Source organism: Staurois parvus, unplaced genomic scaffold (genome assembly GCF_062004578.1).
Source record: "Staurois parvus isolate SC_StPar_1 unplaced genomic scaffold, SC_StPar_1.0 ptg000426l, whole genome shotgun sequence".
Classification (NCBI taxonomy): domain Eukaryota; kingdom Metazoa; phylum Chordata; class Amphibia; order Anura; family Ranidae; genus Staurois; species Staurois parvus.
Window position 1 is genome coordinate 5,116,609 of NW_028318222.1, and position 26,296 is coordinate 5,142,904.

At 41.1% G+C, this 26,296-nt stretch overlaps 1 protein-coding gene across 2 annotated transcripts in view; it reads left to right on the forward strand.

Moving 5' to 3' along the window:
* JAG2 (jagged canonical Notch ligand 2) overlaps positions 1 to 26,296 on the forward strand; it is a 121,120-nt gene that overhangs the window by 82,858 nt on the left and 11,966 nt on the right. Inside the window, exons 9-20 of one of the 2 annotated variants that reach the window (XM_089687517.1) lie at positions 734 to 847; positions 3,719 to 3,832; positions 4,203 to 4,249; positions 6,243 to 6,416; positions 17,566 to 17,716; positions 19,354 to 19,518; positions 20,698 to 20,811; positions 20,974 to 21,087; positions 21,377 to 21,490; positions 23,189 to 23,305; positions 25,282 to 25,309; positions 25,947 to 26,032. In XM_089687517.1, the coding sequence (XP_089543643.1) occupies positions 734 to 847; positions 3,719 to 3,832; positions 4,203 to 4,249; positions 6,243 to 6,416; positions 17,566 to 17,716; positions 19,354 to 19,518; positions 20,698 to 20,811; positions 20,974 to 21,087; positions 21,377 to 21,490; positions 23,189 to 23,305; positions 25,282 to 25,309; positions 25,947 to 26,032 (1,338 nt within the window). The remainder of the gene's footprint in view (positions 1 to 733; positions 848 to 3,718; positions 3,833 to 4,202; positions 4,250 to 6,242; positions 6,417 to 17,565; positions 17,717 to 19,353; positions 19,519 to 20,697; positions 20,812 to 20,973; positions 21,088 to 21,376; positions 21,491 to 23,188; positions 23,306 to 25,281; positions 25,310 to 25,946; positions 26,033 to 26,296) is intronic. The other variant, XM_089687518.1, reaches the window with a different exon arrangement.

Consider the following 26,296-nt stretch of genomic DNA (forward strand, 5'->3'; position numbering starts at 1 on the left):
TGGGTTTCCTCCGGTTACTCCGGTTTCCTTCCACACTCCAAAGACAGGCTGGTAGGTTAATTGGATCCTGTCTAAATTGCCCCTAGTATATGTATGTATGAATGTAAGTTAGGGACCTTAGATTGTACGCTCCTTGAGGGTTAGGGACTGATGTGAATGTACAATATATATGTAAAGCGCTGCGTAAATTGACGGCGCTATACAAGTACCTGTAGTAATAATAATATTGCTTGCTGGAGGAGTTAAGCAAAACATTTGCTTATTGGGTTAAAATCTTTTCATGCATTTACCCATGGTAGGTTTCTATCAAGCTGCCTGCCCAACAACACATAGTAAAATGTAAATGCTGATGCATTTTACAATGACCTCATAAAGAGAGGGTTTGCGGCCATTATTTTTCTTTAGCCAGAGGTTGAAGAGAAGATTGAGAGCCGAATTGAATGCATTTTGAACCACATCCAGTTTGCAGGACATGTGAAATAACATTGGTTTCTATTGTGCCTGTTCATATATGCGGTACAACCGGAGTGCAGATTCAGTGCAAATTGAAAAAGCGCTCAGGTGCATATTCTGGCTTAGTGTTTCTACAGGGAAAAAAACTGTTAAGGTAATTATATTTGATCCAGAAATGTTTTACTAATTAGCAAATAACCTAAAAAAGATCTGTTGTTGGATACAAATGCATCATTGTCTGTGTCTATTTTGTGTAACTATTTTTCCATCCTCTTTTCAGACATTGATGAATGTGAGTCTAACCCTTGTGCGAGTGGAGGAATCTGTAAAAACCTCATTAATGGCTTTGAGTGCCTTTGTCCTCCACAGTGGGCTGGAACCACCTGTCAGCTGGGTAAGTCATTCCTGGAAGGCCATAGTAGTTTCTGTGACATTCTACTGTTACTCTAAATGTACTATATAGCCATTTTGATGAGGACACATCACAGATCACCACTGCGAAAACGTTTTATTGTAGATTTGTTTATCGGATAGAAAAAAACACACTTTTAGGCCTTAATTTGTCATTGACAATGTTTGAGCGCAGTTTACTTTAGCAACCAATCAGAAAACCATTGGCTCTGTTACTTCTCAAGCATTCTTAACTCTTAACTGCCTAGAAAAAAAAACCATTCAGATTCTTTGTGCTGAAGTCAGACCAATGCAGATCTGATTGCTTGCGCTAGGTAGCAACATATTGCTGCTTAAATTTTTTTTGGCCTTAGAGTCCAATCCTAGATGCAGTTTACGGGTTCTTTATTAACACTTCTATAATGTGCGTATTTGCATTTGCTTAACAATGGTGATGGTTTTATTGACCTTTAACATAAATGGTGGTGGGCGTTTTTCATGTTGTGTTGCTCCATTTTTTTTCTTTTTTTTTCTGTAGCAGAGTTACTTGTGGTTGGGTTTTTTTTTTTTTTTTCATTTTACTTTGGCTAAGCCCACCCAACTTTCTTCCATTTGGGCTATGATGGATTAAATAGTCTTATCTTACTAAAATTATATAGGATGTGGCCAGAGGTGCACTCTTTTTCTTGCTCTTGCACTGCGGCCCTAATATTTCCTGGTCAGTTTGGTTCTAGACATTGTTGTAGAAATTATGGAAATCCACACTTATTTAATGACACCATTGATTGGCATAACCCTGTAGTAGAGCATCTGTTTGCAATAGGTTGAAATATGTCTTTATGGCCCATTAACCTTTTGCTGTGTGCATTTTTTGTTGCTTACACATGTTGCATTTGCCCATTATTTTTAGTCCTCAACATTCATCCACATGCCAGAAAAAAAGTTCCTTCATTGTTTTGTTTTTTTTATTACTCCATCCCAACACATGTATTTTCACATATATGCATTTGGTATATTAATGGGTCAGGTGCACTGATTACTGCATGCATGTGCATTGGGGGCCAGTTAGGAATGAATAGCAAACACCCCAAAACACATATTGCAACGCTTGTCATTATGCATTAAATTGTGAATGCTCAGGTGTAAAGCCATCACAGAAGTGTATGTAAAACCAAAACATTTTTTGGGTTTTGAAGTCAAATGTTTCTGGTACAGAAAGTGATAGGGAATACTGTCACAGAAACCGAAAATAATGCAAAATGACCAATCTCTGGGACAGGATGCGAAGGTACACTGCATTTCCAAATGTGTCCCACCTGCCTTTACAAGCACATGAACTTTAATGGCATCCCAGTCTTAGTCCGTAGGGTTCAATATTGAGTTGGCCCCGCCCTTTGCAGCTATAACAGCTTCAACTCTTCTGGGATGGCTGTCCACAAGGTTTAGGAGTGTGTCTATGGGAATGTTTGACCATTCTTCCAGAAGCGCATTTGTGAGGTCAGACACTGATGTGGGATGAAAAGGCCGGGCTCTGTTTTGCTCTAATTCATCCCAAAGGTGTTTTATAGGGTTGAGATCCGGACTTTGTGCAGGCCAGTCAAGTTCCTCCACCCCAAACTCGCTCATCCATGTCTTTTATGGACCTTGCTTTGCGCACTGGTGTGCAGTCATGTTAAAACAGGAAGGGGCCATCCCCAAACTGTTCCCACAAAATTGGGAGCATGAAATTGTCCAAAATGTCTTGGTATGCTGATGCCTTAAGAGTTCCCTTCACTGAAACTAATGGGCCAAGCCCAACCCCTGAAAAACAACCGCACACCATAACCCCCCTCCACCAAACTTTACACTTGGCACAATGCAGCCAGGCAAGTAGGGTTCTCCTGGCAACTGTCAAACCCAGACATGTCCATCAGATTGCCAGACAGAGGAGCATGATTTGTCACTCCAGAGAGCTTGTGTACACTTCTCTAGAGTCCAATTGCGACGTGCTTTATACCACTGCATCCAACGCTTTGCATTGCACTTGGTGATGGAAGGTTTGGATGCAGCTGCTCGGCCATGGAAACCCATTCCATGAAGCTATCTGTTTTGCTAATCTGAAGGCCAAACAATGTTTGGAGGTCTTTAGTTATTGACTCTGCAGACAGTTGGTGACTTCTGCGCACTGTGCGCTTCAGCGTGCGCTGGCCCCACGCTCTCATTTTATGGAGCCTACCACATCATGGCTGAGTTGCTGTTCCCAGTTGCTTCCACTTTGTTATAATACCACTAACAGTTGACTGTAGAATCTTTAGTAGCAAGGAAATTTCACGGATTGACTTGAACAGGTGGCAACCTATTGCAGTGCCATACTTGAATTCCCAAAGCTCCTGAGAGCGATCCATTCTTTTTCGCAAATGTTTGTAGAAGCAGTCTGCATGCCTAGGTGCTTGATACTTGATATACACCTGTGGCCATGGAGGTGATTGGAACACTTGAATCCAATGATTTGGAGGGGTGTCCCAATACTTTTGGCAATATAGTGTATATCTCCTAGATGAACATTTAAAAAGATGGCAAGGTTTTTTTTTTATGGCTTTATGTACACTTTCTATAATCTTACCAGGTTTGTTCAGGCAGGTAGTGCAAGTAGCTCTCTGGTCACTCCTATAGATTTTTTTTTTTAGTATTGGACTTTGGTTTTAATTAACCCAGCATGAATTTGCTAGATCCTGTATACTGCTAATACAGTGGGTAGCATGATTATGTATACATTGTCTGCATGTATAGTAGTAATCTGTAACTAGCATTTAATCTGTTGGTGAAATCTGCTTGGTGTTTGGGATGCTGCTTATGGTGTGTTTTATTTATTTCTTTTTCTTGTCTCGTTTCACAGATGCTAATGAGTGTGAGGGAAAACCCTGTTTTAATGCTTATTCTTGCAGAAATCTGATTGGTGGATATTACTGTGTCTGCATTCCAGGATGGACAGGAATTAACTGTCACATCAGTTAGTATTTAATGGTTCATTTGTAGCTAACTTTTCTATCCATTCATATATATGAAAAACCCACAATGTAAATGTTGTTTCTTAGCTGTCAACCAGTTTACAAATGTAATCTGTTTAATAATTAAAATGTGCAAAGAACTAAACTGATCTAATTTTTCATACTTTCGACAAGCCTGAAAGCCTTCCAGTCATTTTGGAACGAAGTCCCAATGTTCTTTGCAAGAGCATGCCTGGAACATAAAGTCCCTCAATGATTTGAAGGCTCTAGGGTCTTTCAGCCCTGTTACTTCCTCTCTGATATCTGTTTTTGTTTGTGTTTTTGGGAGGGGGAATTGTAGAACTATGCTATAAGAATATATTTTGTTTGTAGATATTAATGAATGCCGTGGCCAGTGTCAAAATGGAGGCATTTGCAAGGTGAGTTTTTCATCTCTTCTTGATGGCACACAACATTTAGCACTTATTTGTGGCACACTACATTAATAAGTCCAACACTATGACGTCAAATTATTTGTGCCACAACACTAATAACTCCAGCAGAACTTTGTATAAGCTAAATACATTAGTTTCCTAAAAACAAAGATATTCAGTTTCTCTTTGGAAAGCTGCCACAGCCTGAGTAGAAAGGCCTGTCCCCTGCCAGCATGCTGCAGAGGACGACAAGGACTCTTGCTTTGACTGGTGCAGTTGTCTTTCTGTAAAGGTCCAACATACCTCCAACCTGAGTGAGTTGGAATTCTCCAGTCAGCAGAGAGCATTGACTTGACTGATTGCTGAGTTGTAAGTGCTAACGGAGGCATGTTGGATCTCTGTGGAAAAGCAACTGCTTTCTAAAAAGAGAACAAGGGTTCTTGTGTACAGCATGCTGGCAAAGAGCAGGCCTTTCTACTAAAGCTATGGCTGCTTTTCAAAGAAAACAGAATGTAGCCCTATGTATGTGCAAGATCTGGCTCATTAAAGACTTCCCCTTCACTTTTTTCCATAAACATGTACTTGCAAGCTTCTCTGTGCATTTGTTTCAATGGTTGGAGAGGATTGAGCAGGCCCATACCTCTGGCAGGGGCATAATCTAGCGGTCTGCCTCCCAATATCGAACATGGCTTACCGCTTCTTATCGTGAGAATAGATAGCCAGTGCTGCAATCTGCTGATACTTAAAGACTTCACTTGTTCTGTTGGTCCAATGTTGCTGGACCTTTCTTGGTGATCATCTATCAAAACATTTGCACATTTTTGTGGTGGCCAATTATTTATCACAGTATGTTTTAAATGAAGAATAAACATCACTTAATGAGATCCTGCAGCATACAAATATGGATGCTGCTGTTTCCACCTTGTTTTTGCCGTCTCTGCGTCTTCATCCTTTTATTTTTGCTTGACTTTTGAATAAATGAGCTGCAACTCAACGACTGATTTGAGGTAGATAACTTACAAATTAGTTGAGTGAAGGATACAACTCTAAACCAAGTTGGCAATAGTGGCTTTTGTATTTCAGGCCTAGAAGGTTCCCATTACATTAGCAAGATTGGCATGGCTAATTGTGCTTGCAGCATAAATATTTACTTTTGTTAGCCTAATAAGATGGACTTTTGTTTTGAAGACAATATTTAGCATGCTCTTGTATTTATGCAAGTAGACAAGAGTGGTTATTTAGGTATGCTATTTTCCGCAGTGCTTTAATCATCAGGTGTTCACTTTTCAGTATTGTTTTCTGCATATCATTGGTGGGTGGAAGTAGTCACCTTGACTGGGGCTCTCTAATGGAATTAACCCTTGGTGACCGCTTTGTTCATTCACAGTGTACTGTGGAAAGGTCTGGACTTACTTTAATTAACACAACGTTGTCTTGCTTTATGGTTATTCCGATGGAGAAGGAATGGGGTTTTGACATTTAGGGGAGAGGGTTTATGTGAATTTTTATATTTTGATATCCCAATAAAGAATTTTAGAATTTTTCCTAACCATTTTCCCCCCTCTTGTGTCTACATGTTGGATTAATTAGCAGGTACATGCCTTGCGGGGTGCTATATACCGCTGTCCCTGGGGAGCTTTCCTAGAGGCTTTTTTCATGATTGTTTTACCCCCCACAGCTTTTTTCCAGATGAGCAGGCACCTGCTTTTATCATAAGTGTTTCCACAGTAACAGTTTTCAATTTTTCTGATTGCTTATTGAGCTGTCTGTCCAGAGAAATCTTTTTTGAACATTTAGAGCACATTGGTTACTCTTCCTATTTGCCAAAATTGTAAGCAAAATACAGTGCTATAAAACCTTACAAAGCCTTGTGTCTCTTCTTTGGCTTCATTATTATTGGTATTGATACAGCTGCCCTACTAGTAGTTCACTTGTTGGTTTAGCACTTTATTATTAGACTGTCATGTTATTATTGCTTATCCTACTCTTTTTCTACTAGGACAAGATAAACGGATACCGCTGCATTTGCCCTCGTGGCTTTGTTGGGAAGAACTGTGAGATAGAATTAAATGAATGCGCCAGCAACCCATGTCAGAACGGAGGCGTGTGTGACGATCTGGTCAATGGTTTCCACTGCCGCTGTCCTCCTGGCTATGCTGGCACCACATGTGAGGTGAGAGCTGCTCCTGAATGTCTGATCTGCGATATCTTTCATGTGTTGTGGAAATCTATCTCTGGATTAAACTAGAGCAAGCCAAGGCCTGCCGCATTATATATTAATGGATCTGCTACTTGATATGCTGTGTGAATAAGCAAATTTGTTCGGTTGTATCTAACCAGTGTTGGACATTGAAAGTGACAATGTCTATTCTCTTGGCTTATTTTCTTGTTCCCTTATAGATATGGGCAAAATGAAGAGGGATATATATGGTGCAGCCTGTCACTATCATTAATCCAACCCCCGTGACGTAGTTATTACCTTTTCATCCTGGCGGTAGATGTATAGGGTAACAGTGTGGTTTGTTCTTCAGTGAAATCTTGCACCTGCATTGTCTCCCTATGTACAGAGGAGCCTAGTATGGACATTATTATTTATAATACAGGATTTATAGCGCCGACAGTTTGTTCAGCGCTTTACAATATAAAGGGAGACAATACAGCAACAATACAGTTCAATACAAGAGGGATAGGAGGGCCTGATCCTGGGAGCTTACAATCTAAGAGATGGAGTTTTAATTGGAGTTCTAGTAAAAGACAAATTAAATATCAATTACAGCGCTTATGGTGTAAGCAATTTTTTTGGGGGGAAAAAGGTTTAAACCATATGGGGTGGGGGGGACATTTTGTAGGCCCTTCCTCCGTGTAATATGGTTTGTCTTGACTCTATGCCTGAACATTTGCTGGACAGGCAAAAAATAACCTACTGGTAGAATTAACAGGTGTTTGTATTACAGTGATTTGTAAAAGTCAATTATATTATTTATTTATTTTTTAAATACACATAATAGTCTTAATTGCAGCCCTAGTCCTCTTCCCTTCCCCCCCCCCCCACTTCCTATTGTGGCACACCTGTGGGCTCGATCCAAAGCCACGCTGCCTTGGTCTATAGACAGGCAGTTTGGCTCGACCCTGCCCTCACTCTCTCATCACAAGATTTGACTGACATCTGATGCCTCCTGCTGCCTCAGCAAAGTCTGTGAGAGCGGGGAGAGCCACTGCAGACAGGCACGGCACTGAATCGAGTGAGGGCTCAAGTACGTATACCTGGGGGAGAGGGGGCAATACTACCTAAACATTTTTTAGTTTGATGCAGAGAATGCATTAGGGTAAAAAATGTTTTTATGCTTTAGAACTATTTTAATACTAGTCAGAGACTGCACCATATTTTATATCTGCTTCTGTGTTAATGATATTTACAAGACTATCTTATGTTATGTTTGTGTATAGTTAAAAAAACTGGTAATTTTTAGTTCATTGCAGAATGTGCACTGTAAAGTAGAAATGATTTCCGTAAACAAAAAAAAAAAAAAAACCAACGCTTCAACAGTACTAAATCCCTCTTAACTTGCCCTAATCTGATTTTCAGGTTTCCCATAATCCCCTGCAGCTATATTGAGCAGCGTTTTTGTAAAGCCTCCGGGCAGAACTGCAAACTCTCCCCAGTCAGAATCAATGCTGCATCTTAAATTTTAAATGTAAATGGTAATTCGTCAAGTAGAGAAGTTATACAACACATGCCTTAGGATATGCACACAATATGAGATCTGGTTATTTGTTTAGTAGAGATAAATTGAGTGGACTCTAAAGTAGGGTCTCCAAACTTTCTAATAAAGGACCTGTTTACTGTCCTTCAGACTTTGGGGGTGGCAAATTTTGGCCAATGGGAAGTATAAAATGTCCTGGCATCAGTGGAAGTAAACCATGCCTCAAGCTTTGTGATCATTGGGGGTATCTCTGATGGTCAGATGGAAGAGGGATAGTACCCCATCATTGGTATTAGTTGAAGAAACAGTATGCCATCTTTGGTATCTAGGGGAGGGATAGTGCCCCATCATTGGTGGTGTTGGCAGGAATTATGCCCCACTGCTGGTGTCCAGTGGATGGAATAGTGCGGCAAGGATGAGGATAGCACAGTTGCGGTTTTGCTAGGTGGCATTGGTAATTCATTGATTGCATTCCATTCTTGATAGATCTTTTTCTTTAAAGTTGAACTCTAGACAAACCAATAAATGCACAGATGAAATGTATAACATTAAGCTGTCTTACCTGCCAAAGATTTGTATTTCTGTTCATCCAGTTATGAGATTTGCACAGTCTTGTGTTGGGTCAGAAGACCTAATTTTTTTTTTGCTGCATGCACTTAACACTTCCAGGTCTTGACCCTCCAGTTTTTGACTGGACAGTAGGCGGCACAGTGGCTAAATGGTTAGCACTTCTGCCTGGCAGTACTAGGGTAATTAATTTGGTTCCCAACCACGGCACCACCTGACTAGAATTTGCATGTTCTCCCTGTGCAGGCGTGAGTTTCCTCCAGGTACTCTGGTTTCCTTCCACCCTCCAAAGGTAAGTTAATTGGCTCCTGTCTAAATTGGCCCTAGTATGTGTATGTATGAATGTGAGTTAGGGATTTTAGATTGTACGCTCCCTGAGGGCAGGGACTGATGAGAATGTAGATCTTCAAAAGCAGAGTTTACTACCTCTGTTGCTCTGCCTTCTTTTTCTTTTGCCCCTTTATTGTTCCTCCTGTTCCAGGCATGAGCTCTGCTGTATAGGGCATTGCATTGCTGGGAAGCCCAGTTGTCCCAGGAATACACTATATGCAAAGAGCTCTAGTCTGAATGCTGGTAAAGTCCATGTGATGGTCTTTATTGGCAGCCAAAGTTCTCGCATTGAATTCTCAAATGAATCTCCATGGGTAAATGTTGGCTGAGCACGTTAAGAGCACTTTATGTGAAGATCGTGGACCTCTCCAGGCACACAGGAAATGTATTTAAAGGTGAAGTACAGCCAAAGCTGTACTTCTCTTGTGGATCACTGGAGTGCAGTTCATTCTGCACTGCTGTGACCGTCTCAGCTGACAGCCGTCTGAAGCCCACTGTCGGCTGACTTCACTCAGCTGGTCCAGGCTGGGGAATGGTCCTGACTTTAAACTTGGGATCCACTCCAGAGTCTGGAGTGGCACCTGGCTCGGCCTCTCAATGAGCCACTGAGAGCCAGAGCCATCTGATCCCTCCACAGCCCAGCGCTCCAGTGAGTGCAGGGGGAACGAGCAGACATCGGTGACTGACAGTCCCGCTCTCTGCTCAAAGTGGCTGTGAGTGATCAGCGATCATGTGATTGCTGAGTTCTCACACTTGCGGCCAGCTGGGGACAGATGCAGCATTGAACCAATGCTGCATCCACGTAGGTCAGTATAATGGGGGGGGGGGGAATCGCATACCTCATTTAAGCTAAACCTGTTTTTGGATGGATTGGGAAAGGTGTAGGTCCTTTGCCAGTTTTTACTGCCCTCCATGGCTCCATTGTGTGGACTCTCTCACTTGCTGCCCCAGTGACGTTGCTATGTGTATTGAACCTGCAGTCACAATCTTTAAAGTGACTAGCAGAGGATATGCAGCCAATTATGAGCTATTGTATCAGGAGACTGTGCCTGACAGCCACACATAATCTTGTGGAAGCCTTGTCCTTTGGCTGTTTTTCATGGTTTTTTGTCCTTTTTTTATTGTAGAAGATCAAGGAGCCAGTTTCAAGTATTTGAATTGCAGGAAGCATGGGAACTCTTGTCTATATCCTTGGTACATACTATTAAACTTGAACTGGAAAGGGAAATTTATACTAGCAGAGGAAACATATGAATGTCGCTGATAGGGGGACTTCTAAAGAAAAAGTCTGCCTTTTCTCACCAGCGTTAAGGCTGAGAGCTGAGCACTGAAGAATGAGACAATCCTTTTGCTGTCCTTGAGCTCTGAACTGTTTGTGCTCTCAACTTCAGTGGGACGTGCTTGTACAAATAAAGCATTCCTCCCTGGGCATTATTAAATCTTTGGATCCTGAATCATGTTGCTGCAAATTTTGGTTTGTTGAAAGAATTTTTTTTTTATTTGCCACTCCCTGCATGAAAAATGAGTGCTTTAGAACTGGGTAATCCTTAATATGACACTAGCTGTGTAACAGAACCTGTAAAGAATATCCCAAAAGGAAATAAAATCTTAGAATGTGCTGGTGGATGGTGAATTCTAGTCGGTTCTTAAGCAATATAAACTGCATTTTAATCTTATGTTTATATTCTAAAACTTACATGTAAGCAACCTGTATTTTTGCATGTCGGTAGCATAGGTACCCAAATCTATCCTGATACCAGCTGCATGTGATCCTCATTCAGCAGCACTCTATTTTTCTAAGCATGCATCCTGTATATTGACCCTCCCTTTCCTAGCTAAAGCATAGTGATGACTTCAGGGTTCTACTTATCTTCCACTGTCTAAAGGCATAATGGGGTAGGCCCTAGACACCAGGGTATATTGCTTAAAGGATTTGATCACCTTTTGACCAAAAATAAATGCACATTTTTTGCAGGTTAAAAAAAATGCATTTATTATTTTGGTTGCAGGAGTCTATTAAAGCATTGCACTGGCAATCTGCAGATACGGGCAAGCAGATATACTGACAGGAAGAATCCATGAACTACCATGGCGGTTTATTGAGAACTACAAGTGAATGTCAAACTTGTAGTTCATTCTTTCACAGAACACTGTGAACACAGAGCCTCTCACAGCCGTGCTGTTTTCTATAAGTGACAGCTAGTACAGAGAATGTATCCCCATGCGGGTGGCGGGGGGTGCAACAGCTGCATTGGGAACATGTTACATATTCCACCCTGAAGAAGGTGAACTTATCCTTTTTAAAGTGTGACCTCACCTTTTCATTTTTTCTGATAAAGTGAACAAACACCCTCTCCCCTCCCTCCAGTCCTTGCTGTACTTGCCTCTTGGTGGGTGCTGAGCTGTCAGGGCCCATGCAGCTGGTGTAGCTTAGCTGTCTGGGAAATGTAAAATCGCAACGCTTCCCCTCCTTTCTGCAGGGCCCCTGGGATGGATCAGAAGCAAGAAGGGGGTGAACAGTTGGGATTTTACATTCCCAGACCAATACATGGACTTTGTGGGTACTGACAGCTCATCACCCTTGGAAGCAAGTATAGCAGGGACCGAAGTGGTGGTTGGGATGGGTGTAGGATGTTGGTTCACCAGTTCATTCTTTCTGAAAAAGTGAATTAACCATTTAACGGCATTGTTTTTTCTGCAAAGTGGTGCAGGATCTGGCTGTGCTTTCTGGAATGGACTTTACTAAATAAATGCTCTATCTGAAAAGTTAAAATCAAGTTCTGCTGCACCTTAACAGCCTGTCCAGATTTCCGGGGAGTCTCTGGTGTTCAGCAAGGCTCCTGTCAGCCTGTATCACATGCATAGAGGAGATAGACTGACTTAAGACAGCCATAGACTGTTTCTGCAACCATTGTCCCTTGGTTGCAGGAAAGAAATTTGCTCCATCTATGGCCGGCGTAAGGCCACTCTAGGCTGAAATGTGTCAGAATGATTGTTGTGAGCTGTTCTACTGTTTGGATTACATTTATGCATTCCTTTTTTTCCCTCTGTCTGCACAGTATTTAAACCAAGGTAAAACTGTTCACTTTTCATTGTATTTACCGGTTTATGGGGGTTCAGCATCAGAGAACAGACATACAAATGTTGTGTAGAATATTTTTAATCCAATTAATCTAATTTTCTGACAACTGTCTTTATATTTTGTCCAAATGCCAGCTAAAAGTTAAACTTTGGCTTGCAGTGGGAGTTCCTAGGGTGAAGTAGTTCAGTAGTAGGACAGAACTCAGTAGATGTTATCACCGGTGCTGATCCGGGCTTTAAAAGACTGTTTCTATTGCAAACAAAGAAGGGTGAAATAGATGATGCTCTGTTTTCATGAACCATGTAGTTCAACTTTATACATGCAGTATGTACAGTGCCATGATTGGTATATGGAGGTGAGGTTGTGGAGGAGTTTGGTGTCACCCTTTTTCTCAGGTTTGACAGGCTTAACTGTTCATCCGCATCTTCCTGTCCTGCGATCCTTGCATACTAGTACTGGTAACAGGTGGATAGTAAGGAGGTACCAATGGCCTCTACATTTCCTAAATAGTGATTGGAGAACCTTTTGATTCAGTATATGCCTCGTCTTTAGACTACAGTCCATTGCTTAAGACTATATCAGAAGACCTGTATACTGTCCTTGTGTTGCAGAGTTGTTTGTAAGAAAAACGTCTGCCAGGTCTCTGCCAAATGTCTTTTCAGAAACCCCAAGTGTATTATTAACAGTGTATTAGCAGGGCTGCTTTCCATCAGGGAGGTGGCAGGCATGGGTTCCCCTGCCTACGAGAGTTTCTTTAGAAGTTTCTGTGGACAGCTGATTGGTTGGCAGCAAGTGTTCCCCAGTCCTGCTCTATTTTTCATTTTGGAAGTGTCATCCGGGATTCATATTACTGCACTTTTATAGAAGACAGGAAGACTTTTCATTTGCACTGGCGGAAGTTTTTTCTTTTTCATCTGTGGCTCTACAGTATCATAAATGAATTAATTCTCTATCTGCCTTTAGAGTTGTTTGAGTTGGGCCAATGAAATGCTATTTCTTGCACATGGCTTTTTATAACCTAAGGCAAATTCCTGCTGCTTCTAAACACCCCCCTTCCCTCCTACCATCCAAGTTCCCCTTTAAAGGGAACCTTAACCTTTTATTTTGTAACTGTGGGGTTGATTTACTAAAACTGGAAAGTGCAAAATCTGGTGCAGATCTGCATGGTAACCAATCAGCTTCTAACATCAGCTTGTTCAATTAAGCTTTGGCAATAAAACCTGGAAGCTGATTGATTTCTTTGAAGAATTGCACCATATTTGGCACTCTCCAGTTTTAGTAAATCAACCCCACTGTGTTATCACGCTGCCAGCCATGAAAATGTGCCTTCAAAACTGCCTCCCGGGACACAGCTTTTCTGAGAAATTTTTAATCTAAGTTTTGGTGTTCATCTCATTAACCACCTCCTGTTGTATATAAACGTCCGGATGGTGGCAGTGCAGGGTCGGGTGGCCGTTTAGAAACGGCCTCCCCGCCCCCTGCTTGTGCGCGCTTCCTGGAAGCGCGCAGCACCGCGTTCCAGTGCCCGCTGTGTCCTCCGGACACAGTGGAACACCGATCGTCATATGGGACCTCTGTGCGAGATCCCAATCATGTGATCACTGATTGGCCAATCAGTGATCACATGCAGAGTAGTAAGCAAGATGTCACTTCTGACATCATTGCTTACTACATGTGAAATCTGTGAATGATCACAGAGGTCACATGGTACAAGGCTATTCACAACAGCCTTGTACCATGTGACAAGCTGTGACCAATCACAGCTCACACAGTTCTCAATGGCTGCAAGAATGCAGACAGAGATAAGGAGAAATGATTGCTTTTACATCCTTTATGGGTGTAAAAGCAATCCGTGTAAAAAAAAAAAAAAAAAAAATTACCACCATGGTGACACTGTACTGCTAGGGTGACAGTATGTAAAAAAAACAAAACCCACAATATAAAAAAAATGTTTAAAAATTATAATTTTTGGTTATAAACTAATTTGTTTTTTGTTTTTTTTACTAAAAAGATAATGGAATACATTTTGGCCAAGATTTATGATGAAATATTATTTATTTGCAAAATTTTATAAGAAAAACACTTTTTTTTTCAAAATGTTTGGACTTTTCATTTACATAGCAAAAATAAAAATCCCAGTGGTGAATAAATACCACCAAAATAAAGCTTTATCTGTCTAAAAAAAGCTAAAAAATTCCTATGGGTACAGTGTTGCATGACTGCGTGTCGCAGTCCACCCGCACGCCACACCCACAGCGACTAGCTAATCAAGCGCGCACATGCAGCAGTGACTTGGGGTAAGAGGGAATAAGGGGGACTTAACTTTGAATATATAAAACATGATACACTTTCACAGCCTGCACTACCTTTTGGCCACCACTGGAGGGAGACTCCACTCCAATCCAGCTGACCGACCACACAAGGGCAGACACAAATCTTACATACAATCTGGTGCATTAATTAGAATTGAGGAGCAGCCTAGCAATTGCACACCCTTCTAGGGTTCCTCCAGCTATCCTCCAAGCTAGAACCCAGGTGTTAATCACTCTTCCACTGTCCACACACCCCCACACCAGACACACCACAAACGGTAGCTTGCCACCACCCAACAGATTATCCGCAGAACGGTCTGCTGGGACACCACACACACACACACACACACACACACACACACACACACACACACACACACACACACACACACACAGATCTCCGTCTGGCAGACCTGTCACCCTTACAATCTGCACGCAATCTGCCAACACACAGTGCAATTGCATACAGATAGGCAATGAACTTGACCAAGCATTTAAAGACACTAAAATACAATACAATCTAATCTCTCTGGAGATATGAGCTCACTTAAGTACACAGAAGTCACTTATTAATTTTGAGATTTAATATCCCGAAAGTGGGCAGTGCATAAAATATGTACAAGGTATAAAAAGTTACAGGAAATACAAGAAGACACAATTGGCTATTGACTATAAAATAAAAGGGAATAAATAACAGAAATAAAACGTTTACCAAGATTTATCCTGTGACTGGAGCAAGTCAGAGAAAGTCCGCGATCCGTCAGTCAATAAGGACTGGCTCCATACGAATCACAACGTCCATGTCCCAGGGTCCTCAATTTATAAGAATATGGATGTGGGCTGGACATGAGTTCTTGGCCAATTGACTCTGGGGGGTGTTCCTGTACCCGCCCACAGGATGTTCTGGGTCCTGAAATGCCCAAAGTCGAATGGACCAGGAACGGTTTGAATCACCAAGTCAGGGATTGAATTTCCGACACCAGCGCATCAGTTCGATCGTGACAGTACCAATCGCTGTTCAGCTGTCACGATCCGGCGCCACATTACCATTTCCTGCATTTTTCTGGCATTCTACATAGGCCACAAATAGTTTTTACATGCAGATGTAGCCCACAGAGTAGCCCACAGATCTCTCTGCAACTAATATTTTAGCTTTTAAGAGAGATGAAACATATTCCTTTGATCCACTGATATATTTCAAAGCTCTGTTCTCCTGCTGTGTCATGAAGCCAACCTGTCTCCAGCTGTTTCCTTCCAGGGTTCCCAGAAGGTGACAAATCTTATTGGCACCCAGGTGTCACTTCCAGCCTGAGGAAGCTGCTCTGTCTTTTCAGATGCTAATGGGTGAGCACAGGTCTCCAAATACCCATGACTGAATATATGACTGAATACATCTTTAATAACAAGGAATGAGCTAAATTTACGATTACATATTGCTACAGGACACATCTCAGCTACTCCTATCTGTGCATTTATGTCACACCGCGCAATTGTTATTCAAATTGTGATAGCACTGAAAGCTGAAAATTGGCCTGGACAGGAAGGGGGTAAAAGAGTCCGGACTTGAAATGGTTAATTTGACTGTTCCATTTGCTTCATACCAATTTTCTAAAACCTTTTGAATATGTGTCTGTAGATACTTAGACCATGTTCCCAGATTCTGAACTTCAGGCTTTGTGGTTCTTTAAGAGGGAGGTTGCAGAGCATCATGTGACAAAGGGGCTGTCGTCCCACCACAGATCACTGTGAACAGTCTGTTGAATCTACCAGCAGTCGGAACGATTGCAATTTTTGCAGTTGTGCTGTTTTCTGAAAAGCCGTTGGCTGATTTTAACTTGTTACCTGGACGTTGATGCTATTTTCTTTCCCGAGACCACAGGTTGCAGGAAAGAAAGTCGCTTGATTGCCCCATCAACAGTCTGTATTGATGGGGGAATTATTCCCATGGAGCTGCTCTCCCATTGGGGAGCTGTCCCTGTCCTGATTAATGCTAGTGGCTATAGCCACAGGGAGTGATTGCATGCTAAAAAAAAAATCTGACAGATTGGTTGTACCCAAGTCAATCAATGGACAGTCTTGGGTTCTTTCAGCCTGCCCATAGTTGGATCAAACTATGCAAAAGGAAAAAAAAAAAAAAGCCACAAGTCAGATCTGCCACACTGTAGTTCTCAGTGATGCAAAAGTGCATTGAAGTCACCGCACTTGTAGTCCATTGATACTGCCTCTAGCTCATTACCTGAAGGTCTCCTACCCTCCAGGGGCTGGAGGTAGCTGGTGGTAGAGTTTGTAGGACCCTGAGCATTGCAGCTGCAATCTACTGTATTTGCAGGCTCAAATGCAAAATTAATGTGCATTGTTTTTTGCAAAATAAGTGCATTTATTAACTTTTGCAACTTATGGAATGCTCCTATAAGTATACAGAAGGTAGTTTTTGTGGTTTTTGTTTTTTTTAAAGTAAATTATGGTTTGTTTTTTGACACAAACTATATACAAAAAGCTTCCCAAATACACAATTTTAATATAAAATTACAAAAAAAAAATTTCCCCTTTCCAAGGCATAAAAACGGCAACATTTTTAGATTTGTGACAAATTTCTGTATCTGGCTTTAATAACCAAAGTCAAGACAAGTAGAAAGCCATTTATTAAGATGGACTGCCTTATAAGGACATAACTGCCTAAAGGTTTACATGGTTTTAACATTTGTTTAAGTTTGGCATTTTTGTCCTAATAGTGACTGCAGACAGACATTCAACCTGTAGAAACTCTTGCATTATGTTTTAATGTTTCTTGCAATCAGTTGTTTTTTTTTTTTTATTTCCATTTTCTGGAAACTTGTCTGACGTATGCCTGTTGCATACTAGAAAAGAGAGGTTTCTTGTAGTGCAGAGAAACGTATGTGTCTGACTAGTTGTACCAGCTCTTCGACAACAGCAAAAAGGTTGCCTGGATATTTGACCACAGGCCATTTTCATTGCACTATTTCTGTGTCCGGGATTAACGGACAGTGAAATACAAGCCAGTATGGAGATTGTACAGTTAATGGAATGTTTAGACTTGTGACTTTGAATCTTTAATTTTAAGCCTTGGATAACCCCAGTCCTTGTATCTGTTAGTTGCCTTGGCAGTTCCTAAAACTTAATTTTAATTTTTTTTTTTTTTAAACGTGTTTTAAGGCCAACAATTCAAAGTACTGTTTATCAGTGCTCCACATTTTGTAACCTCAGTGCAATATGAACACAACTGCCCTAGTCTCTCTTACTCAGTAGCGTTGTTTTACCTGCAAGTTTTATGAAATAATTTTAACTTGATTTTGTTTTTGTCTTCAGGTTGATATTGACTTGTGTGACCCCAACCCTTGCCAGAATAAAGCCCTATGCTACAACTTGGGTGGAGATTATTACTGTGCATGCTCTGACGATTACGATGGAAAGAACTGTTCTCATCTTAAAGATCACTGCAAAGATGGATCATGCAAAGGTGAGTGGAGGCAGTTCTTGCATTTTATATACACATGCTATATAATTTTCTGGTCTTATGAAATTTCAGTGTATATCGAAAAAACACACACATCGGTCTCATGCTGCATCTGTCCCCCTGGCTCAGACCCAGAACTTGAACGATCAGAGAACACTGATCACTCAGTTCACGGTCTTCAGTGAGCGGAGAATGATGACTGTCAACCACCGGCTCTCTGCTGTGTCCCTCCAGCGCTCCCTGGAGCCATGGGCTGTGGAGGGGGCACAAGTGGCTCAAGAGCTTTGGCCCTACTTCTCCTCTAAGTGTCACCATCTGTAATTTATAGTGAATTCCTATTATCCCCTGTAAACTAGCTGACATTTCAGATTAGGGTTGTAGTTGCTGCACTTGGGAGAAGAGCAGAGGCACATGGATAGAGTGGTAGGCATAATTCCTAGACATGCATTGGAGATTTTTAACGCACTGTATGGAAAGATGTTGGCAGCGTATCAGAGCTGGCTTATTTCAGGAGGCATGGTTGTGACCCAAAGTAGAACCCTAATTTTTTTAGTTATTGGTTAAGTAGGAAAGCTTTAGAAGGCCTTATCAAGTTTAACATCTGATCTTAAGAGATCCACTTTCTATTTGGTGACCACTGTCAGCAGAATAGAACTTTGGGGGATATTGAACATTTTTATTGATGTCATTGATACAAAAGGAGAGGGAGAAGCTCAATAGGAACACCTGCTCTGGTGAGAACTGTCAAAGGTATAGTTTCTTCTTTCATCTCATTTCCTCTTATTTCTGTGGGACAAGAAGTAAGCAAAGATAGCCCAATGGGAACCCAACAGATTCTCCGCTTTCACTGCTCTGGCTAAAAATGGCAAGTGTTACTTTTAGGGCTCGTTCATACTAGTGGTTGGGGGCTGTAAAACCCTGCGATTGAGCCATTTTTTTTTTATGCCTCCAACCCTCAACTGCTACCTCCTCTTAGTGAAAGAGACAGAACGGCAGACAGGTTCTGAAGGGCTCGTTCAAAGTTTTGTTAATTAGAAACTCGACCGAATATGATGCCAGTTATAACATTCTATTTAATTTTGGACAGATTCTAAATGTTTCCTGCTCTGTCATGTTTTTGCCATCTGCCCTGATTACATTCCCCCAAGAAATCTCTTGAAAGGATACACACAGAGGACATTTTTAGTAGCGTGAGGAAGGGTTAGAATTTTTGTACCAGTGTCAGAGAGGAGGAAAAAGCTCTATTCAACAGGGCAGACAAACCAAGATCTGATAACTTTTTACAAAACTTAAATGGTCGGCATTAGGATTTAGATTTTTTTTTTTTTTTGTATTCCTTCTCTGGTTCAGCTTAAATGTGATGTGTTGAGGAGTAGTTTGTCACATACAGGAACACGTATTCAGATTTCTGTGTTTCTAAGTAGGAACCTCTTGGCCAGGTCAGGTCTATATTTGTAGATGCATGCAGAGAAAACAGGGCTGCAAACTGCTGTGCTGAATGCACTGCACAAATGTTAGTGGCGTTTCTATTTCAGTTTGAAGTGGAGAACTCCCGTCTTGTGGGTTTCTTTGTCAGCACACCCTTTTGCAGCTGATGGTGAGCGTCTTGGTATCATTAATACGTCCTTTTTTATTTTTAGTCATAGACAGCTGTACAATAGCGATTTCTACTAATGCCACCCAGGAAGGTATCCGTTACATCTCTTCCAATGTCTGCGGGCCTCACGGACGCTGCATTAGTCTGCCTGGAGGGAATTTCACCTGTTCCTGCAATCGAGGCTTCACTGGGGCTTATTGCCATGAGAGTAAGTCTTGTGAACTGTTGTATGTGCTTTCTGTATAGTGTTGTCTCATGATGAATTGTGTTTATTGCTACATTTAAAAAAAATTAAAACTTTAAAAGCACTTATGTTTGCAAAAATGGGAGAATCTCTTATGACAAATGGGATTGTCATGGTTAACTCCTGGGGGAAAAAGAGCATTCAGAAGCATCCGGTTTCAAATCTCTGGCATGGGGAAGAGTGTCATCTATCTTCTGAGCATGCGAAGGAGATCCATTGACCTGGAATCTGTTATGCACCATCAGACTATGCATAATGGTGCAACCAGTTCTGGTAGAAGAAAACGGTTTTCTTCTGTGTAATAAACCATTTATCTCAATATATTTTAAGCTAGTGGAGATTGGAAATTCTTGGCATTTTCTCTGATCTTCCCTCCTTTTTGACTTAAGTTTAGAGACTGAAAGTATTGGATTAGCTGTCATTTACCCAAAAACATTAATGTGATTTATTAAAATGTCTTCATGGGAGTGTTTCTGGTTAGTTCTACAAAGTTTTAAAGGGTCAGTCAACCCTGAAGTGATATTGTTGTCATAGGTAATATCTAGTAAGCAGACTCAGCCCTTTTGGTGTCTTGTAGGTTTCCCTACAGTAGAATTTGAAGTAAATCTAAAAATCCAACAGGTAGAGTGGGAAACCTCATAATGACCACAAAAGATGGCCAGGAGCTAAAGTGCATCCAAAGCTGAAACCTGATATTTATGTGGTTGGTTTCCCTTTTTGGAAGCTTTTCCTTCTGGTTGCAGAGACACATGTGAGAGGGCATTTCTCCAAACTTAGAGGAATTTCCCCCTTACACAATGTCGCTGGAATAGGTGTTCCCATAGAGAGATTTTCCTAGACCTCCTCTTCCAGGGACCACTAAAAAATTTTGTATGCATTTGTTTCATATATTTTTTAATTATATCCCAGGGACACTGGTCAGATCAAATAGGAAGAATCTCTCCAGTGGGGGGCACAGTCAGTGATTTAAGAAATACAATAAGGGTTCTTTCCCTTCCCAGTGTATCCAAAACAAAGAAGTTGGACTTTAGATACCATTTAAGAGCAGAGATCTCACCAATTGAGTCCTTGAGTGAGAGAAATTGTCAAGTGGCTTAACTCTGAAATCTGAAATGTCTTAAACATTTTATCCTCTATTTTTAGACATAAATGACTGTCTTGGGAATCCCTGCAAGAACGGTGGTACTTGTACTGATGAAATTGACTCCTTTAAGTGTTTTTGTCCAAACGGTTGGGGTGGCGAGTTCTGTGGCATAAGTAAGTCAGTGTTCAATTTTTTTGATAACATGATGTGAACAGTCTGTTTTCTAGTTTACGATGTAACTTGCGTGTTTTAGTTGGTAGCTGTTTGTGAGTATTAATAGTTTTTCTTGAGCCTTTTTATGAGTTTTTTTGTAATATGTTTATATTTTTGGCTAGATTACAACGACTGTAACCCAAATCCATGTCAGAATGGTGGTCGGTGCATTGACCTGGTCAATGATTTTGTTTGCCAGTGTGAGAATGGATGGAAAGGCAAAACTTGTCACTCTCGTAAGTAGAATACTTTTTTACTTTAATATAAAAGCAAAAATTAATTTGATATTGGTAGTGAAACTTTTTTTAATGGGAGCCTTCTTTAAAGTCTATTTAAACCCCAAAACAAATGTAATATAATGCAGCTTACCAGTCCTTCGATGTAGTGGCTGCATTCCTTTTCTGCTTGAAGGCTAAAAAACATTTATAGCAAGTACAAAAATGCCTGTTTCTCTTGCCAGAAATGCAGTGTAGTGCTTTACACATTTTTCAGGTATCTGTCACTGACATATATGCATTTTCACAGGTGAATATCAATGTGATTCAAATACTTGCAGTAACGGGGGTACATGCTACGATACCGGAGACACCTTTCGCTGCCTGTGCACTTCAGGATGGGAAGGAGCCACTTGTAATATTGGTAAGAAGAATTATTGTGATTTCCAGGTGCGGGTATTTGAAATGAAGCTTTTGGTACTGTTGCTACAACACATTGTAGACTTTTGCTGTGGGGGATGGTGGTAGGTAGTGTGGTCACTACAAGAGACCTCTTTCACTGATAGAAACTCTATCACTTGGTTACGTCTTAGACTGGATTCACAGCTCTGTGTTACAATAGCATGTACTGTAGTGCCATTCGTTCACCCATTCTGAATGGCACCCCTATGCACCTTACCAATGCACATCATTTTTGTGTAGCTAAAAGGGGTGCATGTTTCTGTTTTGTCTGTTGTGGTGCATTGGCAGGAACAGCCTTAAACGTGTAAAGTGCAATTTTGTGAACTAGAATTGGTTTACTAATTTTCATATTGTGGCTTGACAGTTGCTACTTCTGTTCCTCTTAAAGCTGGTGCAATTTTTTCGTGATCATGACTATTTATAACGGAGGGTGGATTCTGCTATGCTATCGCCACTGAACACCGTAGAGTTCACTCCACACTGCGCCTGCATGTTATGCTTCATTCATACAATGTTGGCCATGATGCGAAGACTGTAGTATCCCATTGACTGTGTTCTGCATAATGCTGCAGAGAAGACTGTGACAGGAGAATCTGGTCACATGAATACCACTAAAATGCCGCAAAAGTCTCCATATTGTGAATGTTTGTACACAAGCATAACCATTGATGCTGAGATTCTTTTATTTAAAAGTGAAACTGTGGTTATGATCAACAGCTACTACAGTACTTATCCGTTTGCTCCAACGTGAGACTTGTGCATTTTGTGTTTGAGTAGCTGTTGGTGTGTGTTTTGTATTTTCTGTGTACATATTGCATTGAATGAATGGTGTCTCATCTTTTACCCTGGCTTATCTGCTTATGGTGATTTTCTTGGTACAGATCTAGATTGTGAGTGTATGGGATAGGTTTATAAGCCAAATATAAGCACATTTTTTCCTTTTGCTTCAAAAATGAATTGCCATTCTGAGTGTGAGATCCTCAGTGTTCAATGAACTTTAGTAACAAATGTAGCTTTATTTTGTTTGCCTTTGTTGCAATGCATCATTATTTTTTTTTGTAATTGTTTTGTTACTTTCAGCTTTTACTTTTACTAATCTTATACTTAAACTGAGCTCCATCCAAAAGAGGAAGTTCCACTTTAAGTCTTCATCCCCCGCTCCCCGTTAAGGATTGGCACCTTTGGGGAGCAGAAGGGGGGGGGGTACCCGAATTTGACAGGTACCTGCTCCCTCTTCTGAAGTGGATGTTGTCACATCTGTGTCATGCAGTCCTACTCAGAGCTGAGCAGTCTTTACTCAAAGTGTGCCCAGTTCCTCTTTATCCTGCTCATGTACACGGCAGCCCCTTACGGAGTACTGTAATCATGGTGGAGTATGGCTCTATTGCTCTCAGGGACACTGGATCCACATGAAGCTGGTTTTGGACATATTTTTGTGGGATTCTCCAGTACTTGGCTTTCTCCATATGTTTATAGGTTTATTGACTTCTATTCTGATAAGCCTGTGTGTGACTGCAGAGAGTATGGAGATTAGTGTGCAAAAGACTGAACAAATCTGATGTCCTCGTAAAGTGGTGTGGAATGTCAGTGCTGTAAAACACATCCTAACTGGCAGAGAACTAAAATTGAAAATCATTTTAATGTTTGTTTTCCCGTACAGCCAAGAACAGCAGCTGCCTTCCCAACCCCTGTGCAAATGGTGGTACTTGCGTGGGCAACGGAGATTCCTTCTCTTGTATGTGTAAAGAAGGATGGGAGGGACGTACCTGCACGCAGAGTAAGCCTGTGCTTTTTTGTTCCTTTAGGATATAGGTGTGTCTCCTAACATGTTTTATCCTTTTCGTTTATTTGCCAACATATTTGACTCATTTGGGATGGGAGATGGCTGGAGGGTATGAAAAAAGAAGCTTGTGTTTATGTATTCAGAAGACCTAAGGAAGACAGATGATACACACGCATTTATATACAGCTTGAGATGTGGCCTGCTTTTCACTTTTTTTCTAGCATTCAGTAACTTCACTCAGCTTGTTCTTGAGTACTGATTTAAAGGGAACTTGTCACATTCTAAGAGGAGCAAGTGTTCTTTGGCAAATAAGTCCACCTTGCAATAGCCTCCACTGCCTGGGAAATCTGTTCTTTATACAAAGGAATTAAATTTTTTGTATTGGGTGTATAGGAATTATTTTGCCTGAATGCACAGTTTAACCAAATGCTGAAAGATCAAATAGTGTCCCTGTCCAGTAGATTTCTTTGTAATTATTATTATTATACAGTATTTATATAGCGCCAAAGGGCATGCTCAGCGCTGTACAGTAGCTAGGGTGGACAGAAAATGAGACAAGACAGTAACAATACAATACACGAGGGGTTCGAGGGCCCTGCTCTTTCGAGCTTACAATCTAGAAGGGAGGGGAAGGTGGTACAGGAGGAGATGGCTGTGGGGAATGGAGTGGTGGGAGGAGTGGAGGAGGTTAGTTGTTAGGTGAGGTCGGGTGTTAGGTGAGGTTGGGGTAGGCTTCCCTGAAGAGGAGGGTTTTCAGGGTACGCCTGAAGGTGAGGAGGGTAGGTGACAGTCTGATGGATTGGGGTAGGGAGTTCCAGAGGATGGGGGTAGTCCTGGAGAAGTCCTCGAATCAGGTATGGGAAAAGGAGACCAGGGAGCTAGAGAGTAGGACGTCCTGTGAGGAGCGGAGGGCACGGGTAGGGTAGTATTTGGGTATCAGGTCAGTTATGTAGTTCAGGGCGGCATTGTGAATGGCTTTGTAGGTCAGAGTTAGCAGTTTGAATTTGATGCGTTGGGCAATCGGGAGCCAATGAAGGGATTGGCAGAGGGGGGAGGCAGATGTGGAACGGTTGGTGAGGTGGATAAGTCTAGCTGCTGAGTGTAGGATCGACTGGAGTGGGGATAGCGTTCGTTTGGGTAGGCAGTGAGAAGGGAATTGCAATAGTCCAGGCGTGAGATGATGAGGGAGTGTACGAGGAGTTTGGTGGTGTCTGGGGTGAGGAATGTGCGTATCTTGGAGATGTTGTGGAGGTGGAGCCTGCAAGATCTAGATAGCAGTTAGATGTGGGGTAGGAAGGAGAGGTGGGAGTCCAGGGTGACACCCAGGACTTTGGCGTGTGGGGTGGGAGAGATGGTGGCGTTGTTAGTAGTGATGGAGAGGATGGGGGGGCAAACCAGTATTTGGATGGGCTAATCCCCCAAATTCCTTCATTATGGCCATGTGGGATTGGGGTGGGGTGCAATCTATTGCAGAAAAATCTTCCTGATGGGGTCTGAGAAATCAGTGTCCCGTCCACCACGAAAGATTTTGGGTGGAGTAAAATGTTAAAATTTAACCTATGTGGATGAGGATAACTTGTGTGAGAAGCACAACTTATATGAACATTGGAATGTAAGATCCTTTGAAGGAAAAGACGAGCAGGCATTGGCTTGAGCACTAATTGCTTTACTTGGGAAGATACCGATGAATTTGTGGGCACTATCAAACAAAATAAATCTTTAATGCCAGAGTCTGAGATGTGAAAGACTAGAGTTGCATTCATGAATGTAGCTTTTTTTTTTTTCCTTCAATTTTTCTACTAAATTGAAATACTGTTTGTCTACTGTATCATAAGACAGAAGGTGTAACATGGTTTATAGATCAAATATAACATGGCCAAATCAAGTAGATATCACTCCCAGTCAAATGCATCATAGATGTTTGACGTTTGTGTGTTTTTAAATGTTTTAATATTTTTTCTTTTCTATAGATACCAATGATTGCAATCCCTACCCTTGGTGAGTATATTTGACTCTTCTCATCTTGTCCATGGGTGATACTTTATTTTTCACATACTAATACATGGGGCACCCATATAAGTGAATTCTGTAATATAAAACAAAGTACTTGCCCTTTATTAAACAATTTATGGAATAGATTCCTAACGTGCATTGGCAATAATCACCGCTAATATTTCTCTGATTATCTACCGTGTAACAGCTGTACTTTATTTTTACTTAGACTTTACAAATGTGCATATTGGGCTTAGGGAGGAATGGCACTTAAGTGACAGTCAGTAGCAGTTTGCGTGGGAGAAATGTATTCCAGCCCCATCACCTTGTCCCTGGGAATGTTCATCCTGCAGATGTCTGTTGGGGTTGGAGGAAGTGTATAGACGAAGATAATTACTGCCTTCTCCAGCCATAACCAGCTGGATTGATTCGACCTTGTCTTGTGTCTGTAGATACTTTGAACATTGGTATTGAATATGATATATTCTGGTCTGGTGCATCTGCTGGTGATTTAAAAGTTTCTTGAAGGGTGAATTCTAATTAGTAGGGTCTATATGTTGCTACATGCATGCATACTTTTGTGTTACAAGTTGGATTTTGTTAATGTTTAGTGATTTATAAAGTGCATATTTTGTCTCTACAGCTATAATGGTGGAATTTGTGTTGATGGTGTGAACTGGTTTCGCTGTGAATGCGCCCCTGGATTTGCAGGACCTGATTGCAGAATTAGTACGTGTTTTTTTTTTTTTTTTTTTTTTTTTTTTAAATCTCCTGAGCAATTTTCTCCTATGAAATCTAGAGGATATTTAATTTTTCTTTTTAATTGCTTACTTTAAATGGTAGCTGTATTTTACAGCAGATTATCTGCTTGAGTTGTGTGATTTATAAATTGTGTCATTTGTCCATGGTTTGTACAGAATTTTTCAAACCAGTGATATGAAAGTGGTTCTAAAGGCAGAAGGTTTTTTTATCGTAATGCATTCTATGCATTAA